The sequence below is a fragment of the Phyllobates terribilis genome, unplaced genomic scaffold (genome assembly GCF_046119375.1).
Source record: "Phyllobates terribilis strain yellow unplaced genomic scaffold, ASM4611937v1 Scaffold_11__3_contigs__length_659146591, whole genome shotgun sequence".
NCBI classification, from domain to species: domain Eukaryota; kingdom Metazoa; phylum Chordata; class Amphibia; order Anura; family Dendrobatidae; genus Phyllobates; species Phyllobates terribilis.
The window spans coordinates 195,142,413-195,162,174 of record NW_027362771.1 but is presented as its reverse complement, the minus strand read 5'-3'; the positions used below and the strand labels follow the sequence as shown (position 1 = coordinate 195,162,174).

At 44.3% G+C, this 19,762-nt stretch overlaps 1 protein-coding gene across 5 annotated transcripts in view; it reads left to right on the top strand.

Annotated features, from left to right (window-relative positions):
- The window catches only part of MDFIC (MyoD family inhibitor domain containing), a 132,554-nt gene that overhangs the window by 50,870 nt on the left and 61,922 nt on the right, over positions 1-19,762 (top strand). For all 5 annotated transcript variants that reach the window (XM_073651927.1, XM_073651925.1, XM_073651926.1 and 2 more), the window contains one exon: positions 14,934-15,059. In XM_073651927.1, coding sequence (XP_073508028.1) covers positions 14,934-15,059 — 126 coding nt within the window. The remainder of the gene's footprint in view (positions 1-14,933; positions 15,060-19,762) is intronic.

The following is a 19,762-nucleotide window of genomic DNA, read 5'->3' as shown; positions in this document are numbered from 1 at the left end:
TTCCGCCACTTTTCCACTGCGTCAATATATTAACGTATTGTAAATGCCATCTTTGAAAATAATTTTTGCCCCTTTTATTTATTTATTTTACTCACTTATATAGTGCCATTAATTCCACAGCGCTTTACAGACATTATGGCCACTGTCCCCATTGGGGCTCACAATCTACATTCCCTATCCATATGTCTTTGGAATGTGGGCAGAAAGCAGAGAACCCAGAGGAAACCCACGCTAACATGGGAGAACATACAAATTCCTTGCAGATGTTGTCCTTGGAGGAATTTGAACCCAGGACCCCAGCTCTGAAAGGCTGCAGTGCTAACCACTGAGCCACCGTGCTAGTTTTTTTGGGGTATCTTGCTTTTTTGTTTTATAAATCATAGCATGCTTTATTGCAGGGCTTCTCAAACTTTATTTATTTGGACCTCCCCAACCAGAGTTGGTCATTTTGGTCATTGTCCATACAAATTTAATATCATAACTTTTTTTTTTTTTTTTTTTTTTTTTTTTTTAGTCGCCTGAATCAATTAGATTATCGCACAAAAGTGGTCCATTATGATGCATGAAGGGGTTGTCCTCTACTCTGACAACCCCTTCTAGATCCCTGTGTTTCTCCCCATTAAAATAACACCTATACTACCCTCTGATGCCAGCGCCATTCCAGCGGTGTATGCACTGGCTTTCGCAGGGATTGCGTGACCTTGTCATGTCCTGTGATCCCTGCAGCCAATCAGTGCTGGCTTCACTCTCCTACAGAGAGCAACTCTCTGTTTATCCGGATGTCTTAATTTGCCCAAAGGAGGGGAGAGTGAAGTCAGCACTGATTAGGCACAGGGATTGCGTGACATGATGTCACACGAGCCCTGGGAGAGCAAGTGCCAACATCCCCGGAATGGCTCTGGCACCCAAGGTGAGTATAGGTGTTATTATTTTTCTTAGGTGACATATAGGGATTCAGAAGCAGTTGTCTAAGTAGTGGAGAACCCATTTGAAGGGTTTTTCCACATTTCGAAAAAGTAGACTGAAAGTAAAAATGAAGAAATGAATGACTATGAAAGTAGATGTTGTGAAATTCTAGAAAATATTCCTACAAATACTAAAATGCCATTTTACATGGTCTTTTTTTATGTGAGATTCTCTCACAGCGTTTGTGGTGCAACACCATTTGTGATCCTGGCCTTAAAAGAAAAAAGGGAACCAAGTAAAAACAGGCCAGGGCTTGTATCTATTTTAGAACAGTCTCAAGAACTAGACATTTTATCATGCACATTAGCAACCTTTAGACATCACTCATATTAATAACATGTTTTACACATGGTGCCAGAACTTGATAAATCTGCTCCCTTCTGTTTTATTAATTGCTTCACCATTTTCTGCAGAGATTACTTTCTTTTTGGAAATTTAAAAGGGGTTATCCAAGTTAATTAAAAATCATCTCACAGGCAGCAATGTTGCTAAAACAAGTGAAAATAACATGCAGTTGCAATCCAAATTATTCAACACCCATTGTCAATTAGGTTTATTAGCAGAATTTACAAACTTTCCACTGTTTGCAATAAACCAATGAAACAAAAAACACTTAAATAATTCAACACAACTAATATAACAAGTGTTTCTCCAAATTCACCACAAAATGCCATTTTTACCGACTACTTAAGCTTCAAAACTATTCAACCCCCTGAATAGAATTCATCGTAAGATCACACATTTTCACATTGCGTTTTGTCTCCAGCACAGCTAATGTAATAATTAAGGGCTTCATAAAGCAGGTCAAGTTCCTGGACTCACTAGGAGTTTGACTATGATGTTAGAAGTCTAAAGAGTGGTCCAAAAAATCATCGCTTTGCACAAAAAGGGTTCAAAAAGATAACTAAGGCATTGAATGTTCCTAACGATTGAACTTGCGAACTATGCTTCCAACTCTAAGTTATAGGAACCCTGGCTACACTACCTATACATGGTAAAAACAGGAAGCCATCAACAGCTGCCACAGATTCCTGAGGAGAAAGGTGGTCAAAAATCCTTGAGTGATTAAAAAAAAATCCTACAGTAAGATATGGTGGCAACAGGCACTGAGGTTTCACTTTGCACAGTAAGTAATTTGCATACTAATCTTTTAGGTCTCATACTAAACTTTAGGTCTCCATGTTCAAAATCCAATATTTACACTTCTACTGAACCAAAATTAATAGAAAAGTTATCTCCAATATTCTCAAAACCATAGCAGTAAGCCACATAAGTTTTGTAATGCTGCTCTGGCGTGCAATGAAATAAATTTGAAGGTTTTCGGGTCTACGTATCAGTGGTATGTCTGGAGGAGAGAGAATGCAGCATATGCTGAAAAGGACACCCTGCATACAGTGAAGCATGGCGATGGCTACGTGATGCTTTGTGGCTGCTGTGCTTCCTCTGGCACTGGAACATGCAGCATATGGAGGGTAAGTGTAACATACCTGGCGGCGTCCTTGCATAGTGGTCCATCTCCCACTGTGCAAGAGCGTGCACTTGATCTCCAGTCCAGTCTGCTAGCCTGGCTTCCCTCCATGCTGTCTGCTTGCCTCGGTTTCTGCTGCTTAAGGGCGGCGCCCGATCACTTCCTCCTTCTTGTAGCTGCTGCAGGCACACCCCTTGTGCGTCCTCAGCCTATTGCTGTCTGTCACCTGGTATTTAACACAGCTCCTCTCTGGAATCCATGCCTAAGCATTGTGTTTCATTCAGTGTGCTCCTTCACTCTGAATGTGCCAGGTCCCTTTCTGTGTTTGCTTGCCTGCCTTTCCTGGAGGCTGTATTTCCAGGCCTGTCTGAACACGCTCCTTGTCTGTTCGTTCCGCCTTCTAGGGGCCGCATACCTAGAGCCGCTCCTGTATCTTGCTACTGTGTCTGTTCTTGTCTGAATACTCTTCTAGCCTGTTTCCTGTTTTTCTCTATGTCCGTACCTTTCCTTTTTCTGCAGAGTCAGAACTCGTACCTAACTCCTGTTCGTTGTCACTATACTTGCGTTTGTGAGTTTGTGGTCCACTCGCTACTTCACTGCAAGTACCCTGTGGGTATCTGGCTCTGCCTTTCCCTTCCTGTCTGTTCCGTGTGTACAGAGCCCTGTCCCCTCTGCTCTGACCCTCTTGCTCACCGCTCCGGGCGGCCTCGTCCTGCTCTGCTCTTGCTCACCGCTCCGGGCGGCCTCGTCCTGCCCTGCTCTCGCTCACCGCTCCGGGCGGCCTCGTCCTGCCCTGCTCTCGCTCACCGCTCCGGGCGGCCTCGTCCTGCCCTGCTCTCGCTCACCGCTCCGGGCGGCCTCGTCCTGCCCTGCTCTCGCTCACCGCTCCGGGCGGCCTCGTCCTGCCCTGCTCTCGCTCACCGCTCTGGGCGGCCTCACTCTGCTGTGTTTGTCCGCCACATCTGTGGTTCTGTTCCTGAGTCCCAGTGTGTACTGGGTCCTATCCCACCTGTGCTCCAACCTGCTAGTGCCTCCCTGTCTGCACTCTAGCCGTGCTTGCCTGTACCCCCCTGCCTGCATACCCGCCTGCCTGCATACCAGTCGTGCCTGCCTATACCCTCCAGTCTGTGTGCCAGCCTAACCTGTCTGTTCCTGTATTCCCCTGTGTGGGTCAACAGCCGTGTCCTTTGTCTGTCCTGGAGTAGCACCTGGTCCCTCTGCTCGGTTCCTCCTTGGTGCACTGGCGTCGTATGCCGTCGTGCGACCCTGAATACTTAGTTACGCCCCTCCAGGCATTCACTCTCCGGCACGGTACAGTGGAATCACTACATATACACGCACACGCCGCTCAGCCCGGGCGTGTGCATTACAGTAAGATTGGTTCAATCAAGTGTCAGCAAATCCGAGAAGAAAATGTCATGCTTTTTGTGAGAGCTGCTTTTTTTTATGCAAATTAAAAGTTTTTTTTTTTTTACAGTACCAGCAAAAGCTTTGAGATTTCAGAAATCTCATGCACACACACTTTTTTTTTCCTGACTAAATTGGAAAACTGCAGCATGTCCCTTCATTCAGCTTTTTTACAGCGTTTTTTCACCCATAGAAAGCAATGAGTAAGTATAAAAACACAGCAAAAAATGCTGGTATCAGATTTTGCTGCTTTTTTTGGTGCAGAAAACTCAGGAACAGCAGGCACTAAACTGTATCTGCATGCACAAGAGATCAATGTACCTGAAAAATGCAGCAAAAAAACGCTGCAAAACCTTCTTTTTGTAAGCAGCTTCCTTACTGCCAAGACAGCAGGTTTTGACTGCAAAAAAAAACGCAACGTGTGAACAAAGCCTTAGGCATCATTAGACTTTCCAAAAGAATAATGAATAGTGTTGAGCGAGTATGTTCTGTTAACCCTTTCGCCGAGTTTGCTCGGGCCGAGCTCCGAGTATTTACAGCTGCTCGCTGATGTGTTTGAATCGCTCCCGTGTGCATGATTTGCGACTGTTTGACAGCTTTATTACATGTGAGGAATGTCTATTTCTTACACATTCCTCACATGTAATAACAAGATAGCTGTTGATCCAGGTGAGGACGCACACGTCAGGAAAACTGTAAGGAGAACATTCCAGAAGATGACACCAGAGGATGACGTTGAGGCGTTCCTGACTATTTTTGAAAGGGTGGCGGAACGGGAGGAGCAGTGGGCGGAGGTTCTGGCACCATATTTGACCGGGGAGCCACAGAAGGCCTATTACGATCTGACTTTACAAGACACAAAAGAGTACGCAAAATTAAAAACCAAGATATAGGCATGCTCAGGAGTGACAATGTCTGTCAGAGCGCAAAGGGTCCACCACTGGGCTTATGCTGGCGACAAACCTCCACGCTCACAGATGTTCGACTGGTTACATCCAGAAGTGGCTGCAGCCAGAGTCTTCCACTCCTGCCCAGATGGTTGAGCCTGTGGTGATGGACAGGTTCATCCATTCCCTACCCACGCCGGTGCAGACCTGGGTTGCCCAGGGCGACCCTCGAAATGCAGACGACCTTGTTGGCCTGATAGAGAGGTACCAAGTGGTCGAAAAATCCCTAGGGAAACCCGACATAGTCACCTCCCCCTACTGGAGTGCCCAAAAGGAAGCGGGTTCACCATGGAAGGGGTTCAGAGCCACAACTGGGGGGCGTCCCACTTCCACTGAAGGTGCCGCAAGGACTGTTGTTAAGGATGTGATCTGTTGGCAGTGTCGCAATCCGGGACACGTAGCCGCCCAGTGTCATACATCTGCTGAGCCAAAGGACTGCAGCCTAGCCAGACGATGTTCATATTATGCTTACCCAGCCTGCAGTGTGGACTGTCACGCAGGTGGTAGAGAATGATGTGCTAACAGAGCCGCATATAAGGGTGAACCTGAAGCCATACAGGATTCCTGAAGCACGCTGGGAAGTGATCTCGGCCAAGGTGAAGAGGATGTTATACCTCTGTGTAATAGAGGAGTCAAAGAGTGGATGGTCGAGTCCCATCGTCCTGTTGCCAAAACCCAATGGTGAGTGGAGGTTTTGTAACGATTAACCCCGGTTGAATGAGGTGTCCAAGCGTGACGCGTACCCGATGCCCCGCGTCGATGAACTCCTCGAGAGGCTTGGACTGGCGAGGTACATCACCACTCTGGACCTGACGAAGAGCTACTGGCAGATCCCCATGTCCCAGACGGCCAAGGAGAAGACGGCTTTCTCAACACCTGATGGGTGCTTCCAATACACTCGGATGCCATTCAGACTACAGGGTGCCCCAGCCACCTTCCAGAGGGCTATGGATCAGAACCTAGCCCCACATAAGAAGTATGCCGCAGCCTACCTTGACGACATTGTAGTCTTTAGCCCATACTGGGAAAGTCATCTACCTAAACTACAGGCCGTTCTGGATGCTCTAAGAAAGGTGGGATTTACAATAAATCCAAAAAAAATGCACCGTTGGAAAAGAGGAGCCCAAGTCCTTGGGCTATGTCGTTGGGAGAGGCGAAATGAAGCCGCAAGTTAATAAAGTGGAGGCAATCCAGACCTGGCCAAAACTGCTCTCCAAGAATCAAGTGAGCTCATTCCTGGGAATGGTATGATATTACCGGCGGTTTATCCCAAATTTTGCAATGATGGCCGCGCCACTGACGGATCTCCTAAAAGGCACCAGATCAACCATGGTAAAGTGGACGGAGGAAACAGAGACTACCTTTCAACTGTTGAAGTCAGCACTGTGTAAACAGCTGGTCCTGGTCGCACCAGACTTCAAGAAAGAGAGTTTGTGGTCCAGACAGATGCTTCAGAGGTTGGTCTAGGAGCCGTACTCTCTCAAGAGATAACTGGAGAAGAACATCCCATTCTCTATCTGAGCCAGAAGCTTTCGTCCTGCGAGAAAAACTATGCGATAGTAGAAAAAGAGTGTCTAGCCATAAAATGGGCCGTAGATACACTAAGATACTACCTACTAGGCCGGAAGTTTAAGTTGGTATCAGACCATGCCTCATTGAGATGGTTGAGGGAAAAGAGGGGTAAAAATGCCAGGGTAACTAGATGGTTCCTAACTCTTCAGTACTTCAACTTTCACGTAGAGCATAGGCCCGGGAAGTTACACGGGAACGCTGATGCCCTTTCTAGAATTCCCTGTCTGGTATTGGAAGGTGCCCAAACCATCGGCTTTGGGCAGAGAGGGGGGAATATGTGACAGAGTCACTGGTATGGTATATGAGTGGAGGTATGTGTCGCACAGGTTGCTAGCCTGTGTGAACTGAAACCAGTGGACTTTCTGCCAGCATGTTATATGCTGATGGGTTAACTTAAAGGGTGTGGCTGAGCATCATTTAAAATGTTCAGTCCTGTTTTTTTTTTTCTTTTGTGTTGTGTTTGGAGAGGCAAGGTCTCCAGACTGGACAGCCATAGCTCAGGAGGAAGCTGAAGGCTGGGCTTAGCTTGTGTGTGCGACCCGCACACACATATATGGACTGTGCTATAGTTTTTTTTGTTTTCTTGTTTAGCCAAGTAAGGCTGTATTAATTTTGCTGGAGTGCAGAGCTTTGTGCTGTTAATAAAGCCTGCAAAGAAAAGCCGGGTTCCTGAGTCTACTTCCGGAAGTGGCCAAGCAAGTCGTCATACCAAAAGTGTGTGTGTGTGTGTGTGTATGTATATATATATATATATATATATATATATATATATATATATATATATATATATATATATATATATATATATATATATATATTAAGACTTATTTTCAGTTGTTTCACACTTTTTTGTTAAGTATATAATTCCACATATGTTAATTCATAGTTTTGATGCCTTCAGTGTGAATATACAATTTTCATAGTTCTGAAAATACAGAAAAATCTTTAAATGAGGTGTCCAAACTTTTGGTCTATGTATGTGTGTGCGCATATATATATATATATATAATATATATATATATATATATATATATATATATATATATATATATATATATATATATATATATATATATATATATATATATATATATATATATATATATATATATATATATATATATATATATATATATATATATATATATATATATATATATATATATATAATATTTATTCTAAAAATTTAGTTTTTTTTTTACTTGGACCTGCAATTGTTTGATCTCATTTACTGCAGTACTTCTGTATCACAGTATACAGATTAAAGAGGTTGTATGGTCTAAAATGAAAAGTCTGTAGTGACTGTGTGACTGCAGACTAGGGAATTCCCCCAGCACATGGAGTGTCTGCCCCGGAAACAGGGGTCAAGTATTCAGTATGCATACTCCCGGGTGGAACCCATCTAGCGGGTGTATTGAGCGAGGCTGTGCCCACTAGACACTTTCTGGCCAGGAGTATGCATATTGACAACCATTCCCCAGGGCAGACACCGGTGAATCCTCAAAGCGTACAGTGGGTGTGCTGGCAGGATCCACAAGTCTGTAGTCACACAGTGATTGCAGATTTGTCATCAGTCAACCCTTTTAAGGGCTCATTCAGGCGAGTGTATGAAATGACCATGTGCTGTAGCATATGGACAGCAGAAAGACCAATGCAAGTAAATCTTTGAGCCATATTTCATATCAGACTTGCCGATTATAAGTCAATGGGTTCGCCGTCTTACAGTTGTTTTAACATTAAATAGAAAAAGGTAAAGCTCTTGGTAGAAGGGGAGGAAAAAAATCAAAGCACAAAGACTGAAAACACCTGTTATTAAATGGGTTGATTCAGAATAGTTTTTACTTTTAGTGCCTCTCCCCCCAGAGGTCACATAATCATTTTAACTAGTGTGTGGGGTAATGGAGTTCACTGTTTTGTGATATATTAAGGCTTTGGCTCTAGCGGAGCCATGACTGTCTTTTTACAGGTTTCGAGGCGACTGATATAAGAAATTTCAGAGACTGACAGGGTCTGTTTAACAACAGCTTAACAGCTGGATGACGGTCTCTTTTCTTTCAGATGTACCGAGTTCCAGAATTATGACTCACGTGCATAAATCTTAATGACATTTCATTACAGATGCAAAAGCCTTCCTGGAACTTAATGTAACCTCTTAAGTGCTAAGTAACGTTTTAGTATCACACCCTTCTGACTACTTGCATTTATTTTGGAGCGTAGCATGCTGTAGTTCAGTAAATTGGAAATATATGTATCTATCTTTCTTTCTGCTTATAGATTCTCTTAATAATCATTTATTCATGTTTCAAACAATGACCAGATGATATGCACTCCTGAAAGAGGTCTTCCTCTTCCTCATTAGTAACTTTAAATTCCTCTCTTGATCTTTACTTTTGCTGTTAGGGATAGAGAAGTATAAACCACACTAGATGGTGGCCCGATTCTAACGCATCGGGTATTCTAGAATATGTATGCGGCCGACCGGGCGCAATCAGCAGAACGTTGTTTAATTTTGGCGCCAAAATCACTGATTGGTCGCGGCCGCCGGTCACGACCAATCAGCGGAGCTGTGTTTAAATTTGGCGCCAATCTCGCTGATTGGTCGCGGTCGGCCGCGACCAATCAGCAGAGCGTTGTTTAAATTTGGCGATAAAATGCCTGATTGGTCGCGGGCAGCGTCCACGACCAATCAGCACAGCAGTGTTTAAATGTGGTGCCAAAATCGCTGATTGGTCGCGGCCACTGCCCGCGACCAATCAGCACAGCGGTGTTTAAATTTTGCGCAAAGATCACTGATTGGTCGCGGCCAGAGGCCGCAACCAATCAGCGAATCGTATTGGTGAGGACCGGGGAGCGGAATCGTATTGGTGAGGACCGGGGAGCGTCGCTGCCTGTGTGGCTACTTCCGCTGCGAGAAGCCGGGAGATGAGAGGTCCTCCCTTGACACCCTAGCCGCATGGAGGTCAGCGGCGCCGCCGCCGGTCGGGATACTTCTGCTGCTAGCTGCCGGGAGATGAGCGCCTCGCGCCGCCTCATCTCCCGGCTGCATCGCCGCTGACCTCCGTCCGGCAGATGAGCCGCTAACGGCCGCCATCTTTTTCTCAAATCCCACGTCGCTGATTGGCCGTGGCCGGACCAATGAGCGACGCGGGATTTCCTGGACAGACAGAAAGACAGACAGACGGGATAAGACGATTATATATATATATAGATGACAGATGATTATGGAAAGCATTAAAGAGGACTTGTCACTTGCATAAAAAAAAAAAAAAAAAAAAATTGAATTGCCTACATTGTAAAAATCCCTGATTTCCCCCTGATTCTGCCACTTTTTTATTTCTTGCACTGCGTCAGCCCATTGAAGAGATGCACATTTAGAGATGAGTGGATCGCTTCCCGCAATGCTTTCTGGCCGTGGACAGAAGCTGCATGAATTTTCTGAATTTCCCAATTCCTCGGCATGGCGTTTGATTATCCAGCTTACCATGACGTCATCTCTGTTGCGTGCGGCGCACAGATGACTTCTTGCCAGCCCGAATAATCATATACCGAACTTGAGGTTCTGGAGGGTAAGGAAATCTGTGAAGCACATATCCATGACCAGAGATCATCAACCTGGATTGAGGTTACGTGAACCGATTCTCTCATCTCTGTATACATTTGTTGCTTTTGGAGCTCAGTTTGTGAAATTTCTGCCTGCTGACCAATTAGGCGTTTTTTTTCACAGATCTTCTCTGGGTGCATTTGATTTCACGTCTCCCAGCCAATCATAGCTCAACAGCATCTGCGACCGCTAGATCAGTTGCCAAGCTATGATTGGCTGTGTCTGAAAGGAAGGAGTGAAAGCCCACAAAGAATGTCCAGTTGGTCTGCAAGTAGAGATTTCACAGACTGTGCTTCAAAATCAACAAATGTGGATATATCTGCAAATGGAGTGATGCAGGGCAAAACAGAAAATAGCAACAGATTTGGGAACGCAGGGATTTTTACAAGGTATTTAACTATTTTTGGAGCAAGTGATTGGTCCTTTGGTGTCCTGATAGCAAGAGCAATTTGAGCACTGAGATCTATTGTTCACATGGAAAGGAGTTTGCTGCTCACCAAGTAGGCATTTCCTGGGGCAGATGCAGGGGATAATAGTAACATAGAGGTAGAGTAAATTGAGGCAGCTGGCAGGGAAGAGGAAGGATTTTGACCTAGGATAGTCCTGAACACACGCCGTGTTTTCCAAATTGGCCAATGACATTGGCAATGTCACTTTAGAGTTGACAATGCTGCAGTAGGACACTTCCTACAAAAGCCTAAAGTAAAAGCCAAAAGCTAGCTAGACAGTTGCTGATAATGGGGGAGCCGTCTTTTAACAAAAGACAAATCAGTCTGTTGCAAGAGCCAGGATCATCGAACACCATGTTTCTGGTGCTAGTGTGTGTTGGATTACAAACTGAAGAGGACCCATTGTCATGGTGCACATTGGTGGATGGAAGTCCTCTACCTCTTCCCATTAAGTCAATTTTTGTTTCTTCCCCGTTTTTTGTTTTTTTTCCAATAATTTTCCTTTTCTGCTGACATAGCTGCAAGAGGGATTGTTTTTTGAGGGATGAGTTTAGATTTCAACTATTTAATTTATTTCTTAATGTATTGGGTGGAATGTTGAAAAACAGTTCGGATTTGTTTCTTGGGTTTCATTTTTACGGCTTTTCTGTGCAGTAAAAATAAACTGTTAACTTAGGTTTGCAGGTCTGTATGATTATAATACCACTTTTGTATACTTTACTGCAAGAAGGGAAGGCAATGGATTAGGGAACTCACTGGATCTATAGACCTGTTAGTGATATGCAAATTATGAAAAAATGTAAACCTTTTTAAAACATCTCTACATAGTATCGAGTATGAGTACCTGTAATACAGGCCCTTACTCATTTTGTGATACCATCATTGAGGTTATTAATGGTTGTCTAAGAAATGTTTTGCCTCACTGCATAACTTCATCAAGATCTACTGCTATCAGCTCTCTCTGCAATCTGACCAGTGATGCCCCAGATGTGCTTGATGGGAGTTAAGTCCTGAGATGCTGCAGGCTGTGGTAGCATGTTTAGGCCATGCAAGCTGCTCATAGTAGCACAAGCAAAAATGGCTGTGCCACTGGTTCCATGACTAAAACAATGTGTTGCAGAGCTTTTGGTGTACCTGGAATGAAAACTAGAGGGATCTGGCTACTGTACATTATGCTACCCCCTACCTAATCTAAATAATAGGACTGGCGTGATATTCCCTCGTCTACAGACCATTCTCTAGCTAACATTGCATGCAAGACAAAAGCTTTGCTTATTGCTGAAGAGGATAGCCTCCATTGCTATATTGCTCTGCACCATAAAGGCCTTTGAGAGCGGTGGCGTAAGGTTAATGGAACATCTGTAGTTGGATATCTGGCTCCTAGCCCAATGTCATGCAAATATTTTCTGATGTAGACACTATTTGATACCTTAGGCTTGGTAAGTGATGTCCAATTTCACTTGCAGTACAGAATGGATCAATAGAAGAATCCGTGGTATGGCCATTTCTGCAAAATATCCCAGGAGCTCTTTATTGACACGACAACGCTAGGCCACAAGTTACTCATGCTAGTGTGATTTGTCTACATGCCCTAAACATGCTACATTTGCCTGCAGTGTCTCCGGACTTGTCTCACATCAAGCACATCTAGAAAGTCATTGATTGGCAATCGCCAAGGGAGCTGTTATCAGCTTATCTTGTTGATTTGTGTGCTAAAGTGCAATTAGTGTGGTAGCATTGCCAGACAACTATTAATAATAACCTTGTTAATAGCATGCCAAGGCGTGTACAAGCAGGTATTTCTGCATGTGGCACTCATGCTCAATACTGTACAAATGGAGATGTTTTGAAAATTAAGTTTCTGTTTTTTCAGAATTGGCATATTAATAGGTTGTCTATTGGTGTTGCAGTTGAAGAGTGAAGTTTAATGTTCTACCGCTTTTAAAAAATAAAACACATTGGCCCCCAATCATCACTTGCGGGGTTTTTAAATCACTTTTTTTTTTCATCTTGTGGTATTTAACTTTTTTTTTTTTGTGCCGAATTCTTCAATATGTTGCATGTGGTTCATGATTTTTTTTTCAGGTGTTTTTGACTTTACAGTAGAAGTCAATGGGATGGCTACAAAATTGCTTGAGTGTTTTTTTGTTTTTTTTTGTGTTTGAAAGCATTTTTTGAGGCGTTTTTGCTTGAGGCGTTTTATTCATTGCTTAATGGATTTAAAAACACCTTAGTTAAAGAAAACGGATGAGAAAAACTGTAACAAAATGCTTTAGGAAACGTTAACAAATACACTTGAGGACAAAAAAAGCCTCAAGAAAACGCGAGAGTTTCCTGAATTGGTGCCTGCATGAAAGTCCTAGTTTTTCACTGTCAAAAAAAGCCATGTGGACATACCCTTACATAGCCGGCAATCTGCATGTAACTTCAGCGGCCAAGGCTGACTTTGATTTCTGCAGTTTAACCATTTAAATGCCGCTGTCAAACAGTATTTAAATTATGCCATTGTCGGCAGCTACTCCCATCAGCCATCGGTTTACCATGGCAGCAGTGGCTGTTTAAAACAAGTTTTCACATGAATAGGTCAATGGAGAAATAAAAAAGGGGAGAAAGAGTAAAAATGAAAGTGGTAAAATGTATGGGTCTTTAAAGTGGTTTTAAACTCCTTTTGAAAATCTGCCAGAGGTAAATGATAATTTATAAAATAAAGTTTTACTTATCTGCTGCATCAGCACCTTCACTTGACATCACTTCTGTACAGTCACCAGACCGCTGAGGTCATTGATTTGCTGCAGGGTTTGGTGATTGATGGACAAAATGTCACAAATTCCATTGGGATGATGCTCTGTCCATTAGTCACACGACCATGCAGCTAGTTATTACTTGCCTGTGACCAGTTATGAAAGGGGTGGTCCAGATAAGAACAGGACAGAATTGTAGAGAAGGACGACCTTGATGAGGATGATTGTGGATACAGTGGCAGGGCGATGCACAGAAGCAAGACTAAGTGTAGGGGACATATTTGGTTTACACATCTCTGAATGAAACATTGCTGGACTTTAGGGCTCTTGATTTTTTTTTCACTCACCTGAGGTGGCAACAAGTACCCCTCATTTGAGAACTGCTGCTGTAGGAAACCATTTTACATCAAGTTTTGGAGATCTTAAGGTGACATATTGAAACGCATCTATCCAGATCTATTTCATACAAGCTCTGTAAATATGGTTTATTGTGTGCATGAGGCTTTATAAAGGGAAAGCTGGCAAACAGGGAAGGGTAGGCTAGGCTGACGCTTAAAATATTATCAGGCACAATTCTGAATATGAAGTAGAGGTCTGCTACTGTCGATGTTGTGGTAGGGTTGAGGGAAGACGCCTGCATCATCTTCCTTCTTGTGAACCCCAGGTTGCGAGTCTGGGAAGAAGTCTGTTACTGCCTTTACTGATTGCAGGTGCTTCAGGGACAAGCCAGGCCGTATATATGCTGTTTGCACAATGGCTGGGTCTGTTGTGTGCTGCTATGACTCGTCCGTGTGTGCTGGAGCTCAGACAGGAGCTTCCAGATCGCGGCCCGCCAGGCTAAACCCCCTATAAGTACACTTGAAATCACAGTGGATATAAATAGGCAGATCATTAGAAAAATTATTTCTAATGTCAAAGTGAAAACTAATCTCTACAAACTGATCTGCATTCATTAGTTAATAACTGAATGTGTAATTATTCATCCCTGTTGCTATGACACCCTAAATCATTACCGGAATGGTTTTAGAAGTCAGAAAATGAGTCAAATGTTTCATGTGTTTGTAGTAGAAATACAACATTTGGGAGTCAAAACTGCTGATGAGTCACTTTCCTGACAAAAATGACACCATGAAAATAAAACTACACCGCAAACAACTCTGTGGCAGAACTCTACTTAGGGGAGGGGTACAAAAGTCTTTCGTGTACAGAGAAACCAGTCTTTAAAACCTACAATGATATGGCTGTATATCTGCCCAATGACTGCTGTCCTGAAAAGCTGGCATACCAGCAGGCTACAGTAATATTACATGTGCACCAGTCGATTCCTGAGTACACTACCATGTACAGGCAGAGCCTTCAAGTCATGCTTCTGTACTGATGCTTCATGCAGGAATCTACCACAGGATGCAATGACCATTGTGAGATCGATTGATCAACCTCTCACCATAATTCTTCACCAGAGCAGGAAGGAATGGCATGGAAAAAGTACATGCATCACTATTAACAAATTTATAGACAAGGGCTATATATCCCTTCCCAGCTCCACTTCCAGGTACCATAGACACCACTCTACACCATTCTGTTTCATGCTATGCAGAAGGTGGGGGTCACTTTGTATTATGCTGTATGTACCTTAATTGAACTAAGTTAATTTATGAAAAAATGTAGGACAGATTGTGGTAATAGTATACACTTAACTGCATTCAATTCATTTTGGTCTATAATTTTACATAGGTGTTATGAGATCTCTTATTTGACTTTATTGGTCACTTTCTATTTTAGAAAAATGTGAAAAGAACAGAATGGATGTGGAAACCACAAGTCAGAGTCAGTATTTCAACAAAGGCGTACAAACCGATTTAGAAGATTGTTCTATTTTGGCAAATAAGGCAGATGCCATTGTTAACAGTAAGTATGTTACTCTTTATTATGTGGTGTTATAAGACAGTATCTAGAATGTCTTGTGCGTGCACGCAGAAGTACAGATATGTCCATCCCTACCTTTCCACTTTGTCCAATGTATATCCTCAAATGTGTGGTGTGGAATTGTCAGCTTTTGAAAAAATAAAAAGATTGTGTTTTAGTCTTACATTGACCTATATATCTTGTGAAAGAGTATTTGTGGTGGTGATGTGAACTGCAGTCTGTAAAGGGTTTTTCTAGCCGATTATGATATTGAAGTAGATGAGTTTTTTTTCGGTTTCGGAAAACCCGTCTCCTGCTGCAGATTTCATTGAAAAAAACAAACTTTTACAAACTTGTCTGCCGCCCTGACGTCATGTCAACAAGGGCTGAGCTCAATTTCTGGCTGCACCACTGTCAGCGTGATGTTAGCGCTGCAGACAATAACAGACTCCAGAAGCAGTGGCGGAGACTAAGTTCTGGACCAGGGGAGGGTTGTTAAAGAAAACTTAAGCCAGGAGGCAGAGAAACTCTAGTCCTTAACCATGATTCTAGAAATTGTGAGTGGAAACTTCTGTAAATGGCTGTTATTTTCAGTCACACTCATGGATACTTGAAAAAAACACTAATCAAGACAATAGAAAAATAAATGACATTAATAAATTTGTGAGAAATTTCCACTTCTTGTTAATCCTATCATTTCCTACATTACAATAAATATAGAGAAATATGTTTCCAGGGAGATCAGCTATGTTCATTCTTACCTCAATTCTGCAATAGAAGACCAGGAATTACATGCTCCACCCCTTGACTCGGCCCTGTCCTCAACACCGCAATGATCTGTCAGCGTAAGGCCATGTTCACACTATCAGTATTTGGTCAGTATTTTACATCAGTATTTGTAAGCCAAAACCAGGAGTGGGTGAAATATACAGAAGTGGGGACATATTTCTATTATACCGTATTTTTCGGACTATAAGACGCACCGGACCATAAGTCGCACCTAGGTTTTAAAGGAGGAAAATAGGGGGAAAAAATTACGCAAAACATGTGGTCATGATGCTCTGTTATGGGAGAGGGGGTCTACTGCTGACACTGGTATTGGGGTAATGTCCCCCAATTCTGTTAATATCCTCCATCCTGGTATGTATGGCCCCTCCTTCCTGGTATAAGTGGCCCCCAACTCTTCCTGGTATGCATGGCACCCCTTTATCCCCCATCCTGGTATGCATGGCACCCCTTTATCCCCATCCTGGTATGCAAGGCACCCATCTTAGCCCCCATCCTTCTATGCATGGCACCCATCTTAGCCCCCATCCTGGTATGCAAGGCACCCTCTGAGCCCCCATCCTGGTATGCAAGGCACCCTCTGAGCCCCCATCCTGGTATGCAAGGCACCCTCTGAGCCCCCATCCTGGTATGCAAGGCACCCTCTGAGCCCCCATCCTGGTATGCAAGGCACCCTCTGAGCCCCCATCCTGGTATGCAAGGCACCCTCTGAGCCCCCATCCTGGTATGCAAGGCACCCTCTGAGCCCCCATCCTGGTATGCAAGGCACCCTCTGAGCCCCCCTCCTGGTATGTATGGCACCCTCTGAGCCCCCCTCCTGGTATGTATGGCACCCTCTGAGCCCCCATCCCGGTATGTATGGCACCCTCTGAGCCCCCATCCCGGTATGTATGGCACCCTCTGAGCACCCATCCCGGTATGTATGGCACCCTCTGAGCCCCCATCCCGGTATGTATGGCACCCTCTGAGCCCCCACCCCGGTATGTATGGCACCCTCTGAGCCCCCATCCCGGTATGCATGGCACCCCTCTGAGCCCCCATCCTGGTATGCATGGCACCCTCTGAGCCCCCATCACGCTACCTACAAAAAAAAGAACAATCATACTCGCCTCCTCTCTCCTCCAGCGCTGTCCCGCTCTGCTGGTGACACACTCACTGTGTGAGCCGCGCATGGCTGGGCGCGCATGGCGTCCCTGCCATGCGCCCTCACACAGTGTGAGACGCTGTGCTGGAATAGTCACTGCTCCCCACGCCGGGACTCTGTGCGTGGGGAGCAGTGACCATTCAGTCTGTTCAATAGCCGGCACACTGTACCGCAGCGCGGCTCCTGCTGCTGCTCTGTGGTCAGTGTGCCTACTATTAAAGATCATGAATTTTCACTACAACCCATGAGAGTGGGTTGTAGCGAATATAACTGAGCTTTAATAGCGGGCACACTGACCACAGAGCGCAGCAGGAGCTGTGCTGCGGTACAGTGTGCCGGCTATTAAGAGAAATTAATATTCATTGCAGGGAATATTCATTTTCTTTAGTAGCGGGCACAGCTAGGCCGCAGCAGGCGGCTGCTGCCTCCTGTGCCCCGCTGATCCCCCGCTGCCGCTCCCCCACACCCACCACCATGCGACCATACAATAATATAGTATTCGGACTATAAGACGCACCCCCCACTTTCCTCCAAAATTTTGGAGGAAAAAAAATGCGTCTTATAGTCCGAGAAATACGGTACTTTTCCTCTGATTGTTCCACTCATGGTTTTGGCTTACAGATACTGATGGAAAATACTGAGCAGATACTGAACATGTGAACGTGACCTACAGTTGATTGGAACAGGATTTTTGTCCCATTTAAAACGCTTTTTGCTTCAGTATAAAGCATTTCTTGGTTTAGTATTTAGTATACATAAAGTATTTGTATGGAGTCCAGTAATACTGTAAATGTAGCGTAGAATTGGCAACAACATCATATAAACTGCTCTGGCTCTTCTCTGCTTTTGTATATTACGTATATTTTATAAAGCTTAAAAACTTTTATTGGCTTTTTAGCAGATGGCATCACATTCTTAGGTTCTCAATACTTTCTCCTTATTCCTCTTAAATCCAAGAAGCAATTTAAAAGCCTCAGTGTTTTCTGCAGAGCCATTACTGAATATCAACTCCCATCTGCATTTGACTCATGCCAGAATGCAGACCCTCTAGCGAAAAAGCTGGAGCAACGTTGAAAGTAGTTCCAAATTTTATATATCCATTTACAGAAACCAGTTTTGTACTTTGACAAGAGGCGGGAACAAAACTTGAACCCCTTTCTGACATTTGATAATGTTTGTGGCGGGCTCACGGGATGCTTGCTGTGATATTCAGCCAGCATGTTCCTGTAATAGCAGCTACTGACAGTGGCATCTAAATGGTGTGATTGTGGGGTGCCGATGGGTTGCTGTAGCAGCCGGGGGCCAGCTAAAGGCCCCTTTGGCTCCTATCCTAGTCCTCCTGAAAAGCCCAGCCTGTGGGTGGACATCATAGTAGAGCGTCATATTAACTATATAGTGTAATACAGTAATTTTGCAGTTTATACATTCCAAAACATTGAATTTGCAACACCAAAAAAGAAAAGTTGTGGAATTATAAAAATGTTAGGACCGATAGACCTGTTTGATCTATAAATGATGACAAAATAGAAAAAAAACATTTTTAAAACAGCTCTATTTATTCATTGAGTATGAGCGCCATGTGCTAAAATGCATGCTCTTAAATGCCTTGGCATAACCTCAATGAGGTTAATAATGGGCGATTTCAACATCCCCACTGACACTCGCCAGTCAGCAGCATCCAAACTCTTGTCACTTACTTCATCCTTTGGACTTACTCAGTGGTCCTCCTCAGCCACCCACACAGACCGCCACACACTACACCTGATCTTCACCCGACTCTGCTCCCTATCTAACCTCACAACCTCCCCCTTACCCCTATCTGACCACCATCTACTCACATTCTCATCCCTGTCCTCCTCACCTGTCACCCATGTCCTGCAACTAGCACACCCCCGCAGAAACCTTGCACATCTAGACACCCACACACTCTCTGACTCTGTTCTACCACTGACATCCATATCCTCACTCCATGACACAGACAGCGCCACTGCTTTCTACAATGCCACTCTGGTATCAGCTATTGACTCGGTCGCCCCTTTTGTGCATGGCAGAGCGCGACGAACAACAGGCAACCCTGGCACAACAACCTCACTAAACAGCTTCGACAAGCGCCCAGGGTTGCGGAGCGGCGTTGGAAGAAAACACATACTCAAGATGCCTTCACTGTATTCAAACAAGCAACACTTGCATTCAAATCAGCACTCACCTCTGCTAAACAGGCCTACTTCACAACTCTCATATCCTCCCTATCCTACAACCCCAAACAGCTATTCAACACTTTTAACTCTCTCCTCCGCCCTCCACTGCCCCCTCCGACCTCAGTCATCTCTGCTGAAGAGTTTGCCACACACTTCAAAAACAAGATTGACCAAACACGGCAAGTCTTTACTGTCTGACTACCACAACCCCTTTGTTTTCCACACCATTTCCCTACCCCCATAACCTCCCTTCCCAACATCATGGAAAGAGACCTTACTCGTCTCCTCTCCAAATCATACCTCACCACTTGTACACTTGACCCCATCCCATCCCACCTCCTCCCCAACCTCACCCCCACACTCATCCCATCCCTAACCCATCTCTTCAACCTATCACTATCTTCTGGTACTTTCCCCACTGCCTTCAAACATGCCACAATCACGCCCATCCTCAAAAAGCCATCCCTCGACCCAACCGCCTTGTCCAGATATCGCTACTCCCATTTGCCTCCAAACTCCTTGAGCAACACGTTCACGCTGAACTTTCCTCCCACTTTTCATCTAACTCTCTTTGACAA